This window comes from Poecilia mexicana, unplaced genomic scaffold (assembly GCF_051168715.1).
Source record: "Poecilia mexicana isolate PSO_F unplaced genomic scaffold, ASM5116871v1 scaffold_11, whole genome shotgun sequence".
Taxonomy (NCBI): Eukaryota; Metazoa; Chordata; class Actinopteri; order Cyprinodontiformes; family Poeciliidae; genus Poecilia; species Poecilia mexicana.
Genome location: NW_028263380.1, coordinates 22,685,413 through 22,705,720, shown reverse-complemented (window position 1 = coordinate 22,705,720; position 20,308 = coordinate 22,685,413). Strand labels below are relative to the sequence as shown.

Here is a 20,308-nt window from a genome sequence, read left to right as displayed (position 1 = left end):
TTTGCCTCCTTTTAATTTGACCTCCCTCCCTTTTCCTTAAACCAAAATATAATTCAAGTTTTTGCCTCCTGCGAGGCTGCTGTTGCGCTTGTGTTTTCAAAGCAGTCTGTGCCAAACCATTTGCGGCGTGTAACTGGTGTTTGAGGAAGAGTCGATGCCACAAAATGGGGCAGAGCTCGTTTTTTGGTTACTGAGGGCACGGCTCAGCCTTTTCCCCTAGAAATGTTTCATTAATTCAGACCAAAATCTATAAGAAAAAGCCAAGAAACCGAGGGAGAGAAAAAAAAAAAAAAAACTCACAGTAGCAGCCGCTTTCCAAAAACCTAACTTCCAGTAAAGCTGCATAATTCCCAGATTTGTGAACAAATGGTGTATTACCTAACCTCAGCCAGATTTACATGATTTACAGTAGAGGAAAGAGAGGTCCATGTTTGAGCTCACACTGCCATCTGCTGGAGTAAATGCACGAAGAGAACAACAGCCGGGTTTCACCAGGCAGATGTGCCAAAACTCCCCAACAAGGCCCCAAAAAATGCTTCATGTCATCTTGTTCACAAATTCTTCTAAAGCCGGAGCTGAAACCAAAAAAAAATACAGCCAAATCTAACTTTAGAGAAGCTGAAGAGTAACTGCAAGTGGAACTTCATCATGAAACAGAAGAGCAAGTTGTCTACACTGGTTAAACTGGTTTCTATGGTGCTTTTGGTTTCTATGGCACTTCACCAGACGAACTTGGCACAGACATTGAATACCTTGAATGGTTCAGAGAGGGTTGCAACAATACAAAGCCTGAAGGAATGAGGCAGATGGTGTTTACAGCTGAAGTGAAAATTTATGATTTAACAATAAAATAAAAATTTTCATTTTTAGAAGGAGTAAAACATTTCAGATCACCAGCTGAGAAAAGCAGACATGCTCAAACAACAACGACTGAATTTAAAGCAGAGGAACATGTGGAATCATTCATCATTATTCTCACCTTCGTCCTGGAAAAACCTGACCTGCAGGTGTTCCCAGCAGAATATCACACCGGTCCAAGATGAGCTGTGCTACATTATTTCAGTAGTTATAAACATATTGGCTTAAGTTAAAAAGAAATAACACAAGGAGCTTAGAGGTACATAAGTAAATATGGAAGCTGTCATTCAAGGCACTTCACACTTTTATAATCCTTATTTTACTGACTGAACCAATTAAAGTGCTGCGTTGGTTTTACATGTTTGACCGAGTTTGTAATGCTATTGGTGTATTCAAGTATGCTGTACCGGTGCAGAGTTAGAAAATAAAGGTGTAATTCAGTACATTTGTGTCTTCTGTGCTTAAAAGAAAGAAACATTTTAACTGTATCTGATCAGTGCTGGGTAAATAAACCTCAGATACTAAACCTCAGAGGTCAGTATTAGAAATAAAAAAAATGTGAATTGGTGCATCCCTACTTAAAATTTTCATAAAAATTGTACAACTTGCATTCTTTTGCCTCTACTGCACAAAACCAAGACTGATAAAAGTTTGCAATGTTGTAAAGAGAAAAGCTGTCAGTTTCCATTTTTGAGTTTTAGTTTGTAAGAATTTTTTTCTTTTTTTAAATAATGTCTTAGCCAGAGTACAATGCGGAAATCAGCATGCCTCAGCTCCTGTCCTCACCTGACCCTCAGCTTACTGCACCAGGCTCTTCTCCGTCTTGGTGAGGAAAGCAGCGAGCTAAAGAGCTGCTGTTAATCTACATCAAAAGGGAGAGTGGAAGTAAAAGGATTAGTGGATGGTATTATTTTGGCAAAATTTCAGTTCCTTTTGTGTAAGAACACCTAAAATTTACGACTGCTGAAGAATTGCTATAGAATCAGAATTTAAAACAATCCTCTGAATTCCTTAGCACACATTTTACTAAGCAGCGTTAAAGTATTTCAGACTGAATTAAGCAGTTAAATCTGAATCTTCTTCTGTACTCTGAGATTATATTAACCAGATTTTAAATGGTACCTTCAATTCTGCTTCCAGATCAAGACAGATACTGAAGGCTCTGTCTGGACTCATCATTTAAGGAGAGACAGGTGACCCGCCGGCTCCAACCTCGCCCCAATTTGAGCTGCTCTGGTTAAACTTTCAGGTAATGTACCACAAAATACACATCACCACAGAGCGACCCCGCCCCCCAACATTTACTTTAGTGTTTCTAAACTTTTCAGATGTTTTGTGATGCTGTAACAGCACATCTGTATCTGGGGTTATAGATTTACTTTTTACTTTGTATATCATTGAAAACTAGTCTTTCCAGTTGTTCACACCCTGGGTGGGTTTTGAGAAATTTTAGACTAAAAACACTTTAAATTTGACTTTGATCTTTTAAAACATTTCTATTATTGTGAAGTATTCACTCCAAGCTGCTCCTGGTCTTAAGACAGCTAAGTGATGGATGTGTCCCATTCTGGGCGGTTGATGGTTTTTCTTCACTTACAGCACCAAGAATTATTTTGGAAACACTTTGATGCCATCTAGTGGTAAGTTACTCCTAATTATATGTGTTTTAGATGGGATACTAAATATTTAAACTTTAATTTATTGTGTATGCCATATTAAAATGAACTTCACCTGTGTTTGGCATCAAAACCACTAATATTTTTAGATTTAAAAATGTAGTCAGTAAGGGTTTAACATTCATTTATAGGGTGACAATTTAAAGAATTTCACAAAGTTATTTTAAAGATTTTGTAAATTAATATAATTATTGGCTGAATCAGTGTACTGTAGGATTTTTTTAAGGTTTGGAGGCACTGATAGTCTTCATTCAATAGTAATTAACAGGAAAAACAACAAGAGGGCATCCGATTCCAGTCAGCTGCACCAAGCATGTCCTCCCTATATGATGCGCCTGCTCTACCAAAATAGAAAAAAGAAAAAGTTGTCTTTAGAAATGTATGTCTAAATTATGGCTTTATGTCTTAATTGTGGCCTTCATTTTATGGTTGCCAAGTAACCACCAGGTGATAAAATACACTGATTTTTCTCTTAAGCATTCTCACGATGAAAATGTATTTATTTTGTAACACCTTTTTGTTGTTTTACATCATGATTTAACTAATTTAGAGGAATTCCTTAAAGATAAGAAAACAAAAAAATAGCCAAATGCAAAAAAATGCTTGAAAAGTTAAAGCTATGCTTCCCTTTTTCTTTCAATGAGATTTATAAAGCTGTGAGGACATATTGTTCTTTTATAAATTGCAATCATTGTGAATTTGTAAGGACAAAAATAAGCCTGATTAGCAGCTCTATCTGTATGCCCAAATCGGCTGTGAGGCTCCCCTAAAATGATCATTTGCATATAAAAAGCTTTGTTGGCACCACAATTAAACAAGATGATAAAAAGAAAAAAAAAGTGATGAGAAACATGTTTGTGTTTTATGGATTTTCCTTCTGCAATGGTAGGGAGGGACTAATTTCATAATTTTAAAACCAATTAACCAGCGGAGACAAATAAATGGTCAAATAACAAATAGGAGTAACAAAAAAAAAAACAAAAAGTAACAAAAAAAAATCAGGCTAAAGATCTCATCTCAACATGTAGCCATTTTTTTTAAACATGGTGGAAAGCAAACATGGAGGAACATAAAACCACTCACTGACATTCATTCAAAACTGGTTTGAAACTCAGAAAATGAAACCCAAACAAATTCAATCAGGTTTTCACTGTTTATTTTCTCGCAGACAAGAAAAAGGTATTCATGAAAGTTCAGATATAATAAATAAATTAACTACTAAAAACTGTTGGCTACTAAAGCAATTGCAAAATAGCAGAAAATGCGTAACTTTGCCAAATTACAGCGCTCACATGAGGATCCATGTTGCAGATGAAATGATTACAAACCAGAGTCCACCAGAACTGATTTTCTTTGTGTGCATACCCTGACATGGTTCCGTAAAAACAAGAAAGCAGAGGAAAGCAACATAAGATCTTTTTTCTTTATATTTCTTAAAGTCTTAAAAAGGTAAAAACGGAGCCAAGAGATTATTATTTATTATGCCTAAAATATTCTGTCATTTATTTGACACAACCTGAAAGTTTAGTTTACTAGTTCACCCGTATCTGAGTTGATAAAGACACTAAACTGTCCATTGTTTTGTTTTCTAAAGTTACTCACTTACTTTGGTGGCAAAGACATAATAGAGAAACGCCTTCTGAAAGACATCATTACTCTGAACTCATTATCATGCATACAGTATTGAGTTAAAGAAAAACCGTTGTGTGAATGTTTCTAAATGTCACAATCTTACTGAGTTTGTAGCTTAACTGACTGAGGTAATGTTGCTTGTTTCCTGAAGAGCAAACTGTACTGTATTCTGAATGCGAAACAGAAATCAAACAACTTTTTTTATTCAAAACATGATTATTTCGGTTCATTTAAGAATGCTACAAAACCGTTGAGGCAGTCAATATATTACATCAGGATTCTAACTGATTTATTTTTTTTTATGCTTTTAGCATAATTTTCTTCAAGAAACGATCAACATGTTTTACAAATATTTAAAAATACATTTTTTCCTGGTTTTTCCAATAATTCATAGGTGTCTATAAGAAAATTGGCTAGAAAACGTAGGCAGAATTCATAAAAGCCAGTACAGATTTTTGTCAGTAAATAAAATTAAATTACAGTTTCTGAATTCACAAATAAGTTTATAAACTGAAGGTTGTCAAATTAGGCACTTTCTCCTTGAATGTGAATCAAGGAATGGTTTACTTTAGAGGGGTTCTGTTGAGAAATCATGTCCAATTAGTTGTTAATTTTCTAACTGATCCTTGTTTAATGAAACAGATTTGATTTCCAGCCAACAGCTTGTCAGAGTAGAGCCAAGACAAAAGTAGAATCTCCATGTTAAATATTGTAGTAACTTGTTAAAAATACTTTATACGAAACTAAAATATTGCAAATCAGGACGAAGCTATTTTCCTTATTTAAGATCCCTTGAAAGCAAGTTTCCAAAGGGAAAAAAGGAAGGTCATTGTTCCACAGAGTTGGCCTACAATGGTTGTTTTTTAAATGCAACTTTTATGTTAACATGCATCTAATGCAACACTGGTTTTAAAGTTCCAAAAAGTCATTGTTTCAAAACTTTTCAGTCTTGAATCAAATCCCCAAAACATTTAATTTAGAATCTTTAACACAACATTTAACCAGCTAGGTCATGTAACTGCACAGTAACAATGACTGCATGCATGTATGTACTTTATTAAAAAATGCATTTTCACAACTTTTATTGTTTGCAATAACAGTGATGGCACTTTATTTACTACTTATTAAAATTTCTCCTATTCAACTTCGTAGTACCATGTCATACTTTTGTCCCGCATCTTGCTTAATTTGTAGTTTCGGAATAGTTTATATAATTATTTACACAAAAAGGTTATAGTCTATTTAAAGTCACACCTTACTAAAATTAATTTGTGTCAAGTTAAGTGTAATTTTCTTAATTTGACTCGGTGATGTGACTCCAGTCTACAAAGACAATTCAGCAACACTTGTAACCACAAGCACATCACCAGACCCAAACATTATTACCCACAACAGTTGTAGTAGTGCTCAGATCTTTGTTCCTCTCCATGAAGCATCAAAATAAGTAAAGTTCTACCAAGTATTTCTATCTTACTGAATCCCGTCCACATCGTTGCTCCTAAGACATTTTTGTAATTGGTGTTGTTTCAGAGTGGCAGAATTTCACTATGCCTCATACTCAATCTGACAAAATGTTGACTGGAAAACTGCTTTTCATCCAAGTGTTATTTACTGATCATAACCTGTGAAGTAAACCCAATAAAATTCACCATTATCCCTTTACGAGCAACACATTGCAATGTTGTTTAAATTCTTAATCAGTCTGTTTTTATAGCTGTTGGGTTTTCAGAGTTGAGAATTTACTGCATTTCTAATGCTGAACACATTTTTGGTGCAGGATTTCTCCTTTAAACACGTGGCTCTGCTGGGATTACGCCACGCCTCCTCTATTTGTTCCACAGAAATCTGATTTAACTGAAACTGAGTGGACCCGAGTCTCAACCCGTATCATTTTTAAAACAGTATAATTGATCCAGTTATTACAAATATTGTTTTGTGACTGTAAAATGATTTGGGGAAAAAATACAAAACGGTTAAAACACTGATATTCAAAATCATTCCAGTGGTAATTTTTCTTAATTAAAAAAAAAAAAAAAAAAAAAAAAAAAAAACTTAACTCAATGGCACTAAATTGCATTTTTAATTCACAGAAAGCTCAAGTTTTAAAAACCGTTTTTTCTGTGAGGCAAAGAAAGTGTCTGATGGATTTGAGCAGAGAAAGTTTCCTTGAGAAAAATGTTCTTCCATGATTCACAAAAAGAGACAAACCATGCAAGGTCTCACATTAGTAGAAATGTTTTGAATGATTTTTCTTTCTTTATACAAAGTTTCTTTTATAAGAAAAAAGGACCTAAAGGTCCAAAATAAAGTCTCATTCCTTATAAGAGGGCAGCAAAGGAACTTGCGTACATATTGTTTGGTGAAAGGCTTTGCTTTGTGCATCCACTTGGTCCTCACTGTCCATCACCCAGAAGAAACTAAATCCACACAGGCTGTGTCCTGCATCGCCTCCAATTCAGTGATTTTCAGCTGCATTATTACCCCAACTTAATTTCAAGGCACAAACCTCAATCATGTCGCATTGTTTGACGTGGCATGATCCGCCTGAGCTTTCTGCGGCCGTCTGCAGGTCCTGACTCGCCAGCTGAGAAACACTAATATGCGTCATCTTGTGTGTTGGCTCCAAAGTGGGGGCAGCAATGCTGAATCTGGAGAAGGAATATGAACAATAACTTTAGAAATGTACAATAATGTAAACTGTGAAGTTTCTACAACAGGTTATAAAGTTTAAGAGCTACACCTTTATCGTTTCAGTCATTGTATATCTAAAGTAAGCGGCATGGAATAATAAATGTGACACACTTCTGGTCAGAAATGTACCTGCAGTTATGGGCATGAACGTCATTCATTTTAATCTTTTAATTATGATTTAAACATTAATTACTTCTATAACAAATAACTAAGCTTTGAAGTTTAAATTTTCTCAAATGCAAAAATTATTGAAAAAGAATTCATGCACTGTCATTCTCTTAAAACTTCCAATTACTAAACGTCCGGCATTCTGGATGATGAAATTGAACCACTCTTCTTGCCAGCACTTGTGGTCTAGCTTGATTGCCTGACTTGTAAGTGTGGTTCAAGAAGGACTGAAAATACATTGTAAGCTTACAAAAACTTGCCAATACTTTTATATTTAGAAGCATTGTACAGTTTAAGATCAAACTGCACAATGACTGATGTAAATCACATTATGGTGACACAACAAACAGTACAGTAAAACTCCCTAACCTCCAAGAAGAAATATTTTGCAGACAGTTTCTGTCAACAAATGAGGCAGAACTCTGTTGTAAGAATGACTCAGCACAAACTTCAAACTATTAAACTTAATCTAGACTTTACAGTCTTTTCTCTCATGTGTGCACCCAATTCTTATTTTTTAAAATGACAGGAGTTGTATAATCACTCCATCCTGGGGGGAAAAACCTGTCCAAACAAATCATTCTGAGCGCCGATAATGAGTGGGTGTGAGTAAATGTCTAAAAATAACCCAACCTGCTTTTACAGGTTGGTGTTTCTGCAAAGCACAAGAACCAAAAAAGAAACAAGCCCACCTGCTGGCTCATGTCTGCTCCTCAGTCTGAGGCTGTGAATGGCTGACACTTTCAGATTCCTCCTCAACAGCGTCATCCTCCTCCTGCTCCTCCTCTTCCTCTTCCTGATTGAGGTCCTCCTCCTTTTCTTCCCTTATGCACTCATCATTTGATGCCACCTCTCCTTGTTCTTTTGCCTCCATTTCTCCTTCACTGTCTCTACACTCAGCTGTCGCCGCCTCGTCCTCTTCCTCCTCCTCCTCGCCATCCTCCTCCGCCTCCTCGTCGCTGAACGGCTCCTTTCCCTCCTCCACCTTCCTGGTGGTTTCGGAGAACCAGTCTCTCACCTGCTCGTAGCTCATTTTGGATTTTGTCACCAGATCATCCAGGTCTCTTTCGTTCAGAGCTCTGTGCTTGAGGTAGTAATCCTTAAGAAACTCCTTTCCAGACTTCACCTGGAGAAGAAGCACAAAGAGAGAAGTTACAGATGGAGATGTTTATCCATCTGTAACTCCAGATGGATTGTACTGTCTCCAGTGACAGTACAATTAATCTCCACGTAAAATCTTAAATTTACACATTATAATAAAATCGGAGCTGCTATCATTTTGTGCTACAAAATGTGATCATCATAATAGAAGGTTGACTTAATCCAAAGTTTATGCACAGACCTTGATGACTCCTACGCCACCTTGTGGAGAACGCTTGCAGGGGTATGGCCGGCGTGTCCTCCTGGACCAACCACGAAACCGCTTCCTGGACTTTTTCTGGCCTTTTCCTGCACCATTCAATGCCTCGTCCACCTTAACGCCACAAAACAGCAAATAAGACTTCAGGTGCCTGAACAAACTGCCAATATTGTAAAGCTGGTATCCTAGTTGCATGCAATTAGGACAGTTTGTGCACCTTGCCACTCTGGTACAGGTAGTACCACTTCAGGTTGCTGTTTTTGCAGGCGTAGCGCGTGTCTCCAAACCAGTTGACGATGTAGGTCCGCGGCAGGCCAGTCTTCGTCGCCATCTGATCGTACTCCTCAGAAGTTGGCCACTGTGAGTGAACAAAGGCTTTCTTCAAAATATGGAGCTGCGCTGGGGTCTTCTTCAGGATTTTCCTCCCAACATGGCCGGTGGTCTGTGCCTCCTGAGATCCTACAGGCGTCATGGATTTCACCTTTTCCTCGATCTCAGTATCGCTGTCTTTTAACAGCGCCGCTAAAGGCGTTTTCCGTCGTTCCGTGAACCAGGCGTCCACCTCCCGTCTCGTCAGCTTGGTTTCCGCACGCAGCCGGCTCAGCTCCTCGTCTGAAGGCATGTCTGATTTCTGGAAGCTGGCCTCCAGGATGTGCAGCTGCTCTGTAGTTTTTTCCTTGAACCTCTGTGGCGTAAAGTCGGGAAAGGCGTGGCGGAATTTGACGCGGGGTTCGCCGGTTGACCCGGAAGAACCGGGAGCGTTGGCAGTGGTGGGCGAAGAGTCACTGGCATCATCACTAGAGTCTATAACGATGGTGGTGGGAGTCGCGGTGGTGGTTGTGGGTGTGCTGATTGCGGCGGTGGTGAAGTCTGACAGTGTGTCGCCGCTGATGTTTTCAGTAAAGCTGCTGCTCCTCCCTGCTCTGCCTGCTCCTGAGAATGCTGCCCTGCTGGATGAAGTTTCACTCAGCAGCAAGCTGTGGTGATCCCTTGAGTTCCTCTGGTTGTAACGTGTGTCACTGAACCACTTCTTTATTGCCCTTTTGGAGAGTTTGGTGACCTCCATGAGCCTCGAAATCTCCTCCTCCGTGGCAAACTGCCTCCTGCTGTAGCTGGCTTTCAGCTCTGCCAGCTGTTCTTTGGACTTCTTCGGTTTGGTAGCTGTTGCATCCAAACTGAGAGACGTGCTGGCAGACGAAGCTGAAACCTCTGCGTTGGATTCAGGGGCTGAAGCTTCGGCTGCTTTGGGCTGGTTTCCAGGCATCCCGGCGACAGTCAAAGTGATGGGAGACGCTACGGGGACAGTACTCCCGCTGCCAGCCACCTGAGTGAGGACAAGACCTGGCTGTCCAACAATCTGACAGGTCTGAAAGATGGACTGTAGTCCGTTTGTAGCTGTGCCGATGTTGGCGGGGATGACGGTGATGGTCTGGGGAACGGTCTGAACTGTGCCGTTAAACTTCTTTCTCCTTGCCTCCTCCACCTGCAGAGAAGAGGGGATATAAAAAGATTCTTTTATTTCATGGATATTGTTTTTAGCCACTCAGGCCTCCAGGCAACAGAAGCTTTTTCTTGCTTTCCATCATGCCAAATTTACTAAGAGTGAAGTTGATCCGTTAGCAGACTGAGATACACAAGTGGTTGCTAGATTTAAACAATTTCACCTCTTGACACAAAATGCCTTTCAAAATCAATACCAGCCCTTCAATTCCTTTAACTTTTTAGAAGTCCCTTTAGTATTTCTACCAGCTTTGCAGACCAGGAAACTAAGAGTTCTTCCTCACCAGGACAGTCTGGAGTGGTGAGTGCAAGTTGTGGTTTTTCTCTTGAAGAAAACACAACTTAAAAAAAACTCTAAAAAAGATTTTGCGATAGAATGATGTGATTTTTCAGTCATATTGACATAGATGCATTTCGCAAATCAGCATAGGAAACACTATTAACACCTCATACGAGTCACATGATCAATGCCAGATGTTACTACTGGTGAAAAAGACGGGTAGAAGTAGGAGAATGATGGTTTGTTATGTTTATTCTGGACAAAGCTAAAAATTAAAACTGCTATCAACAGCATGTGAAAAGCTCACCCCTTACCATTTGACTTAACATCAATATAGTGTATAACTGAATTGGCGATTATAATTTTTTACAGTTTTACAAGCAAAGTGTACATTTTTTGTACAATTTTGGCTTAATTATCTCAATATCTTGTTTTTCCACTATTGGTATATTTTGGAGTCTGTGGACTTTAGTTATCAATTATATTATGATTATTTCAATAATTGATTCATCGTGATGCATCTGATTATTTGTTTCAGCTGTACAAGAGGCGAATGGAATAATAGTGAAAAAGTCTGCAGAGAGGGAGAGGCTGCTTGGTTCGCAGGACTGATCTGCAGCATTTAAACTACAGCAGCTCCACATCAGATTGGACAGAGGATATCTGAACATCAGCTTTAAGTCTGGGTTTGAACTTTGCCTGGGCCACTCCACCACATGACCATGCGTTGATCTCCTCCATTCCATTGTAGCTTTGACTGTATTATCATTGTTGTTGGAAGTTAAATTTTGACCCCAGGGTCGAGCCTTTTTGCAGCTTTCAACAGATATTGGCCGAGTCCCCTACAAGGCTTTTGGCACTCTGCAAACAAAACATCTTGTGGCTTTCTTCCCGGCAGTCTTACGTAAACGCCACATTAATGAAATGCAGGACGGCAGGAATGCTGCACTGAGGTTCAACAGAACCAGCAATGTGGTTCTTCCACAGTCTGTATTTACGCAGATGTCATTGAACACTTTGACCAGGGTGGTGTCAGTACTGAGAGTCTGAGAACCGGTGATAATAAAATATTTGGAATAAACTGATGTCTTTCCAAATATTTCAATAAAGCATTGTAGAGATGAAAACAAAAAGGTGCATTAAGAAGTATCTTTCCCGCTAAATTAAATTAAACGAGGTGAATGTACTTTCTCACTTTTAAACACAGAGAACTATTTTGACACACACTAAATCCAAACAGCCAAAATTCCCACAGGAAACTATACAAATAATCTGTCGTAGCTCTAAATTACCCAACAGCCACAACAAATTACAGCAACTGGAAGGAGATGAGATAAAAAGCAATAAAACGCAAGCACCGCATAAATGAGGTCATGTAATCAATAAAATCATCACTGCTTTCCAGCAAATCAACAGAAATTACTTTGAAAAACTCCTCCGGGTCTGCCAGGCAGCTTGCTCCAAAGTGCTGAGAGTTAATCAAACACATTCTGTTTCCTTTGCACTTACAATAAAATCCACACTTGCCTCTACATCATCAGGCCATAATGTTGAACTACGTTTTTGACAGCGCTATAGATCATTTTAAAATTAAAGGAGTTTGTTTGTGTTGTCATATTAGCAACACAGTAACATGTAAAACTGCAGCAGGAAATGCGGATTTCCGGTGCATTAGCACTGACCTCCTCTGGTGTCCAGCTGACTCCATGTTTGAGCCTTTGGGCAGAAAACCAGACTTTGATCTGCTCCTCACTGAACTTTGTCTGTGCCGACAAGCCGATGATCTCTGACACCGAAGGATACGGAAACCTGTGATATAAACAAAGTAATTAAAAATATATATATATAACAATTTTTCTCATGTACTTGGGAAGATATAGAAAAGAATTGACAGTGTTTTCCTTTAGCCACACTGAATTTCTATTACTATTGACAAAAAGATGAGATGAAAACATTTAATCCTTTAATAACACTAGATGTAGTTTATTTTCATACAACAGGTTCACTTTCCAATAACGCAGGAACAATGGAGGTTGTATAAGAGGTTTATTACAGTTGTGGAGAAAAAAGTTTTAAAACTGACAGTAATTAAGATTTTCACAAACGTTACAGTTAAAATTTTATTGTGGCAGGTCTCATGGAATCTATGGTGCTATAAAAATTGTTAGATTAAATGCAATTACTAAATGTCAATGAAAGTTAGTGAAGCAGGCCTCAGGCTGCTATAAACATGCCAGGAGAACAGAAGGTGATGCTCCCATGAGTTTTGTGTCAGGCCAACAGTGAAGCAACCCAAGACCATTCACATGTGAGGTTGCCTCTTGTCTAAGGGAGTGGACTCACTCACACTTTTCCATAAAAACACTGCCGTAGAAAAAATGGGATCAAAATGTCCCCAACAGCAACCAGGGGGAAATGGATGAGGAGCAGAACATTTTCCAGGGCGAAGGAAGTCAAAAGGAAAAGTAACTAAAGCTGCACAATATATCAAATCACAAATGTCTTTACAATATGTGCTGAAAAATCAGCCTGAATTCATTATTTTATAGATGCTAAAACTTCTATAGATGAAACTTTGCTTTCCTACAATACATTTAAGTACTTGGAGAGATTTTTACTGTCTCTTTTCTCCACAACTGATGATAACTCTCTAATACTCAGGGGGGAAAAACTGTGATGATGGAAAAGACAGTCAGTAGAGACAAGAATGCAGGATAAACCTAGTCAATATTATCACCGGAATATTTAACAATAACACTACAATTTCATGTTTTCCCAATATCAACAACCTGAGTCATAACCAGGTAGATCCCGGAACAGAACAGATGTTTTCCAGGACACTACAATGAATCTGGTCAATCATCAAACAGTGAGAAAACAGATAAAATGCAACAACCTGAAAGCATTGATGAAGAAAAAATGTATCAATATGCCAGGATCAAACAAGTGGACAGTGATATAGGCTTAAAGCACTTAATAAAAGCTTTGACATCTTATGAAATACTTATGATAAAACAAACATCAGACAGTAACTGAAGCAGGAAAGTTTGTGAAAAGCAAAATTTATCAGTTTGAAAGAATATTGCATGACGACTCAGTTTGAAACTCTGAATTTAAATATTTTAAGAACAGAAAGTAAACCACTAACCCATGCACTGTTTATAACAGATATTTTTTTTCATGGGTTTCTATTTTTGACCAATGTGACACAGTAGCTGCTTGTCCATTGGCCGTACGATTGTACAACCTGGAATTGAGAAAATAAATATACTAAATGGAAACACGACAATGACAAAAAAATTGTGCTTTTCTTTTTTCAATAAAGCTTTTGTGTTACAATGAGGTAGTTTTTCAGCCATATTGAAACTGGTGTGTTTCGCAAAACTGCAATGGAAACACATTTTTTCACATCACACGAGTCACACCAACAACCAGGCGTTTTTACATTTTCACTTTTAGAAGAAGACGACGGGAAGTAGTAGGACGATTATGGCACGGCATATTTTTTAACGACTTATTGTGTGAACAAACTTATGAGCGATTTAATTGCATCTTATTTAATTGAATCATTACTATTGCAAAATTGTGCTTTTTTTTGACGTTAGCAGAATATTTACAATGTTTTGCGCACATTTGTAATGGAAACGCAGCTAGTGTCATGTCAAAATCCAGAACTCTTAATTTTGGGAAAACAGCATTTAGTGAAAAAAATGAAGTAAGCATGAGGAGGATTTACCTGTTGTAAGCGCTGACCAGCAGGACGTTGTTGTCCATGGCGGTGTTGTAGGTGGGGATGCTGCTGATGGGGATCAGGAGCTGGGTCTGGGTGCTCTGCTGGTTCTGCAGGGCGGACAGAACCTGGGCCAAAGTCCCCGGGGGCAGAACAGAGCTGCCTCCTGCAGAGCCCCCTTTAATCTGCAGCATGTTGGGGCTGTTAACCATGATGCTCTGGGGGATGGTCTGGACCTGCACCGGCGTGGAGACGGGGATGAGACACGGGGCGGACGTAGCAGAAGTCGGAGCTGGGGACAGAGTGGGCGGCTCCTGGCTGTCGTCGTATTCGTCGTCGCTCTCTACTTTTATGACGTCGTCAACGGCCAGCTTATGAGCCGTGGCGAACTTTTTAGGCTCCAGTCTGCTTTTGATTCTCATGATGGGAGTTTTGCTGAGAGGGATGGCTTTGCGGGACATTTCTTCCGCCTCGTCCTCCTCCACTTTGACAAAGCTGCCGTCGAAGGTGAGATCGTTGACAGTCTGCTGGAAGATGGTCTCGTTGTTTCGCTTCACCATCGTCCGCGTGAAGTTGTCCTCGCCTGGGTGCAGCCGAGCATTGTGGGCCTGAAGTGTGTCGTAGCTAAACACAGAGGAGCATTGATACATAACAGGAACATAACATCCAACTTCAGTCCAGTTTTGTATATTTATAATTGCCTTGAAACTATGGCAAAGACACCACTTCCCAAAGACATTCAGTACCTTGAAAAAGTATTAACACCCTTTTTTTTTATTTTTTACTAGGATGTTATGTGATAGAGCACCAGTAATTAGTGCATAAAGATGCAGGAAAAAAAAAACAGTTTCTAAAGTTCCAAATAAAAATCAGAAAAGTGTGGTGTGCGTTTGACTTAAGCAATCTTTAGTCCGGTACCTCTAAATAAATTCAACCATTTACCCTTATGTGTTATAAATGGTACAGTCAAAGTACACACAAATCAGATTGAGTAACTCTGGTAAGACTTGGTTTTTGTCCGTCTCTGGATATGCGCAGCTGATGGAGACAAACTTTACAAGACTTGGTGTTGTAATTCCAAAGTATTTTGTCTGTGCATATTTTTTCTCTTTCAAATGTCAAACATTTCCAGAATTTCCAGCTGTTTTTGTATGTTTTATAACCTGTCTATGTGAATACACATTATTAACCTTATTAGTAGGATTTTGTTGTGTGAATGTTCCACAAATAAACGAGTCATGTAAAATTTGCTTCTGATCTGGTTTTGTGGCATTTTTACTGACCGAGATCATTTCAAAACCTCTAACTTTTGGAGCTGACAAGTAAAGAAGGGAGTATCCTACAATTACTCAAAGTTTTATAACTATATTGCTAATTCCTAAAAATAAAAATAAAAAAAAATAGCAGTTTTAATCCTTGGGTGAAATTTAAGATCCAGTTTAAAAACCACAAGTCCATCTTAACATTCTATGTCTAAAGACATACTAGGTGGAAAAACAGCATTTATTCACTTAGACCAGGGGTCACCAACTCCAGTCCTCGAGGGCTACCATCGAGGTACGAGACGCATCTAACTTTTAGATGCGTCTCTGCTCAAACACACCTGGATCAAATAAGCTGCTCGTTTCCAGCCTATTGCAGAGAGGAATGAATGCTGGTGAGGGAATTCGGATATTTTGGAGCAGAGGTGAATCTAAAAGTTGCAGGATGGTAGCCCTTGAGGACTGGAGTTGGTGACCCCTGACTTAGACTTTGTCATATACTAAAAGAAGGGGGGTCTGGAAAAAGAAGCATTTTTCCCTGTTCAATTTGCTTTTTTTCATCCTAAGAGAGACCTGGAAGATGATACAAGCAAATTCCAAACGGTTTCAGACTTTTAAACTCTGCATCATATTGAATGCAGAATTATAGCAAATGCAATCCAAAATTTTCAGACATTTAGTTGTATTTTTTTTTTAAACCATACGTCATTGTTATGTGACTTTGTGTTTGTCTACCACATAAAATCTCATAGAAATTTGTGAATACTCTTGCAAGGCACCTGACATGAGAAAACTGTTGGCTACAGCCCAATAAGACTTCATATTTATGAAGAAGCACAATGTCTAAAAATGTACGAGGCCTGAAACTAGTGTCCAATACTGGCACAAACACCCAGAGTGATCATTTTACCTTTTGGTGTGGTAGTCACACTCCACACACACGTAGGAGGCATTAATGATGACATCGGGGTGCTCCGTGTCCACATGCATGGTGAACAGGTTCAGCTCTGAAGTCTGGAAGCTGCAGTATTTGCACTCGTATCCCCCTTCAGCCGTGTTCAATTCCAAGTACGGGTCTGACCCGACATCCTGCCCGACATCAGCGTCCTCAGCTTGATCCTCCGACAGAGCAGGAACCTCGGAATAAACTGCAGCCACTTCGTTGCTATCCTCAGGGTCTGTGATGTCCATAACGTCCTCCACCTCCTGATCTGAGTCTATGGCTTCCTGAGGAGGAACCATGCAGGGAATGGTTGATTTTCTCCTGCTCGCCATCCTTGGTTGTGGTCAGCTTAGCAGAGTACAGAAGATGGTGTGAGCTGTTCTGTTAGGGTTCCATATGTAAGGATGCTGGTAGTTGAAATTTATCAGTTATTTTTGACTCCTGTGGGAAAAGAAAGCACATTATGTTGCAATGTTGCAATCCGAAGTCATTTTAAATCTGTAAATAGCAGGGCAATTTACAGGGTTTTCTGACATTTAGCAGCTCTACTGTTGTCACGATAACAGGAATAATTTTGTACTGTACACTAGACAGTTTCAGGTTTTATTATTGGTGATCAGTCACTTCTGATTGAAAACTAAAAAAATCAAATTCTTAATCCGAACTGAGACCAAAACACACACCATGTTGGGCTAACAAGAAAACTCTTCGGTGTGTAAGTTGTTACTGAGTTACAAAGACTTAGCTATTTGAAGCAAAATGACAAGTTTAAAAATAAATGAAGGATTTATGGACAATATTAAAAGAAAATAGTAGTTTCTAAATAGGGGTGCACCGATTGCAGTTTTCTGGCTGATCGCTGATTACCGATCTTTTAAAAAGCCTAACGTACCGATTCCGATTTTTGTCTGAAATGTTGCTCAATATATCAAGAAAGTTGCTGAATTGGGAACAATGGGGTGACTATTGTTAACTCTAAGTGTGCAGACATGACTTAGTCAGCCAGTTGGTCAGTCAAACTCTCACGGGAGAAAAAGCACAGTGGTTGATTTGTAGACCTTTGCCAAGTTTGATAACATCGGTGGATAAGATTGGCTTCACATGTAAAAATCAGTCGATCACTGATTTCCCAAAATTAAGGAAATCTGCACCGATAAATCGGTGCACTCCTATTTTTAAACCTTCTTTGTGGTTCTACCAGATGTAAGTCTTTCAGTAGATAACAGGAAGGTTGAATGAAATAGAGTACTGGATTTGGAAATGTTGGAAGACTTTTAGAAATTTTAGTATTACAGTGAAGCTCTACATTCTCTGGAGAACACACTAAAACGGTTTTAATGTAATGTTAGCTAGTTGCACTAATTGGTATTAAATTATGCTAAAAGACAGTTTCAAACATCTAGTTATCACTGAGTAATGATATTCAGATAAAATTGGTACTATTAGCAGATCAAAACTTTACAAAACTGGCCACAATTTTAAGATGAGTACATCTCTAGTTTCTCTTTGGATGCTGGCTGCTTTTCCATTCATACGTTATAGAACCAGATTGCTGACGCACATATACTATATACTTTCTTAAAGTCCTGGAAAGTTGTGGTTGTGTTGTGTAATAGGGCTGAAAGAATCGGGAAAATATCCAACTGCAATGAGACGAGGACAACATTGATCATGATTGATGACTGTTTTCTTCTTCACCATTACACAATATTTCCACCAGCCTCCCTCTGCGTTAGTTTCTCAGCCACTAAAAATAAACATCTAATGTGAGCATTAAGGGGAATTAGAGTCTATCCAATATGCTGAGTGTAAATGTGTAACACTTGAAATATTTAAAACATCAGTAGTCCTTCGGGACTGTAACATTACATAGACTGTTATAACAATGACAGTCTATGTCATTATTGTATAATAAATGGATGAAATCAGAAAACATAAAATAAACTGGGCCAGTTTTGATATGCAGATTAGGTGAAATGATTTAATTGGCAGGTAAATGTTGAATATTTTTGACTGAATTTCTGTCTGTTGCAGTAGTAATTCATCACATTAATATAAACACAATATGATTTTTGAAGACATAATGACTGTCATAAAGTGGTTTGACAGCACACAGTTGGATGTTAAAGTATGAAGCTAATAGTTAGCAATTATGTACTTCCTTAAACTAATTAATTAAACTGGGCAGAAACTAATTACATTTACTTGAGTAACTTTTTAGGAAACATTATGATACATCACTACTCATACTTGACTAAAATTTCTAGTTACTCTACCCACTGGGAGTAACCTTGCTGAATGAAGAACAAACATGTTTCAACCAAAATTGCATGAGACACAGAAACATGCCTACAGTTTATGCTAAAGTGAGACCTCTTGTTTGCTCACAAGCTGTGTGAGCAAACAAGAGGTCTCACTGACATGACAATGACATGACACTGTCATAAACATGACACAACCGCTGTCATGAACATGAAAGAGTCTTCATGAATGTTTGACTATTGTCATGAAGTGCCATTTGGTAAATAACACTTTTAATGCAAAGTTGACTCCTTTAATGGACTTTTAACATAAGTTTCAGTGCAACATTGCATAAAAATATCATTATTTATCAATTAATGCTAAGTTGACATTGTTAATGCACTTTTAATGCAACTTTGCATTAAAAGTGTAATTATTTACCAAGTGACATCATGACAATAGTCATAAACGTTCATGAAGACTTATTCATGTTCATGACAGATGTTATAACATGTTTGTTGTCATGTCAGTCTTATGCACACCGCTTCAAATAAAGTGTTACCTTCTAATGTTATTTACTATCTGCTAAGCCTCTTGGGACTTTTAAAATCAAAAATAAACTGTAAACACTATATACAGTCGCTGAAAATACCTTACCCTGTTCTAATATGGGTAAGAACAGGGTAAGCAAATACGTACATTTCCTACTGTACGTATTTGCTTCATTAACCAAAACATTAAAAATATTTGATTTTGTTTTGTAATTAAATGTACTATTTTTTGTCATATAAATACCAAAATTTGCACGTAATTATCGTTTTCTGATCACATCACTTTTCTTATTATATTAGGTGTTCTTATCATAAAAGAATAACTCTTCTGTGAAGTACTTTTTTTAACTCTCAAGTAATTTCTTTGATGGTCACGTTTAACTTTTGCTGAACTACAAATATGTTGGAGTAGTGCCACTCTTACTTGAGTAGAATTGTAGGGTACGCTGCCCACCTTTGACTAAATGTATTGCATTTAGTAACGACCATGCAGTCATAGTAACCGACACACTCAGCTCTAATGTCCCGTGTCTCCACAGCTAGCTTTCTGCCTGAAACACCCAGAGGAACGACAACATCCTCCTTGCTAACGTTAGCTATCCCCCCTTACTGTGACAATGAGCCCAGTTCACATGAGTGGCAGTGGGTAATAGCCACCACTAACACCCACCTGTCAGCTGCATAAGTTTACCTGCCCTGTCGGTTTCGCTTACCTGCATGTTGGAACAAACAGTTAGCTGACTAGCGGTTGTAGCTGTGTAGCATCTCTGTTTAGCCCTGTTGATACGCAGTCTTCCGCCTTTTACCCAAATTCACCATGGATCCCATCTGCTTCAGCCCGTCACAGAGCCGCTCTAACATCCGGGCTTGAGCTCACCACCGCCCATTATCTGCGGGTTTTAATGGCGCCGCTTTACAACGCATTGTTTGCTGTTATTCTGCTTATGGGGAGGACATTTTCATAAAAAAGCACCGATAGTTTACCGAATCCGAACAATTTTTTTTGTACTGCTGCTGGAGGCTAGCAAGAACTGACAACTGCATCCGGTTGGAGGACTTCACAATAAAAGTCATACTAAAGGTCACTAAGGTAAAACAGGCAAATTTCTCCTTCAAAAGGATATACCTGTTAGGAGTAATAAGTACTTTAATTTTCTTTTTACAAAATATGAAATTTTTACAATGTAATGCAAAATTTCAGTTTTTTATCAAAACATGTCTATTCATGTTTCTTAGTCTTTCAGTACTTGCTTGATGACTAATGTTTACATATATTTTTTTTAAATGCACATTGTTAATTTTTTTATTTTGCCAGAAATATCATTCGATATATTATCAAATAGTTTGGTAATTTATATGTGAATGCTTAATATAAATAGATTAAAAAACAAAGTGCAGATTATAAAACTAAATATT

General features: G+C 38.3%; 1 protein-coding gene across 1 annotated transcript; it reads right to left on the bottom strand.

Annotated features, from left to right (window-relative positions):
• Positions 1-3,673: 3,673 nt before the first annotated feature.
• On the bottom strand, positions 3,674-19,945 carry LOC106920362 (zinc fingers and homeoboxes protein 1-like). Its single transcript, XM_014991321.2, has 8 exons — positions 19,606-19,945; positions 16,068-16,541; positions 13,902-14,519; positions 11,848-11,974; positions 8,603-9,868; positions 8,368-8,499; positions 7,718-8,151; positions 3,674-6,814 (listed from the first exon to the last, which is right to left on the bottom strand). Exons 2-7 carry the CDS (start codon positions 16,430-16,432, stop codon positions 7,726-7,728), a joined length of 2,934 nt encoding a protein of 977 aa, XP_014846807.2. The 5' UTR covers positions 16,433-16,541; positions 19,606-19,945; the 3' UTR covers positions 3,674-6,814; positions 7,718-7,725.
• Between the last annotated feature and the right edge of the window lie 363 nt (positions 19,946-20,308).

Coding starts and splice junctions, on each gene's coding strand:
- LOC106920362 (XM_014991321.2), bottom strand. CDS start 16,432: ATGGCGAGCAGGAGAAAATCAACCATTCCCTGCATGGTTCCTCCTCAG. Junction 11,975..13,901: donor CTGGTCAGCGCTTACAACAG/GTAAATCCTCCT, acceptor TTTATATCACAG/GTTTCCGTATCCTTCGGTGT. Junction 8,152..8,367: donor GTGGCGTAGGAGTCATCAAG/GTCTGTGCATAA, acceptor CTTCTTCTCCAG/GTGAAGTCTGGAAAGGAGTT.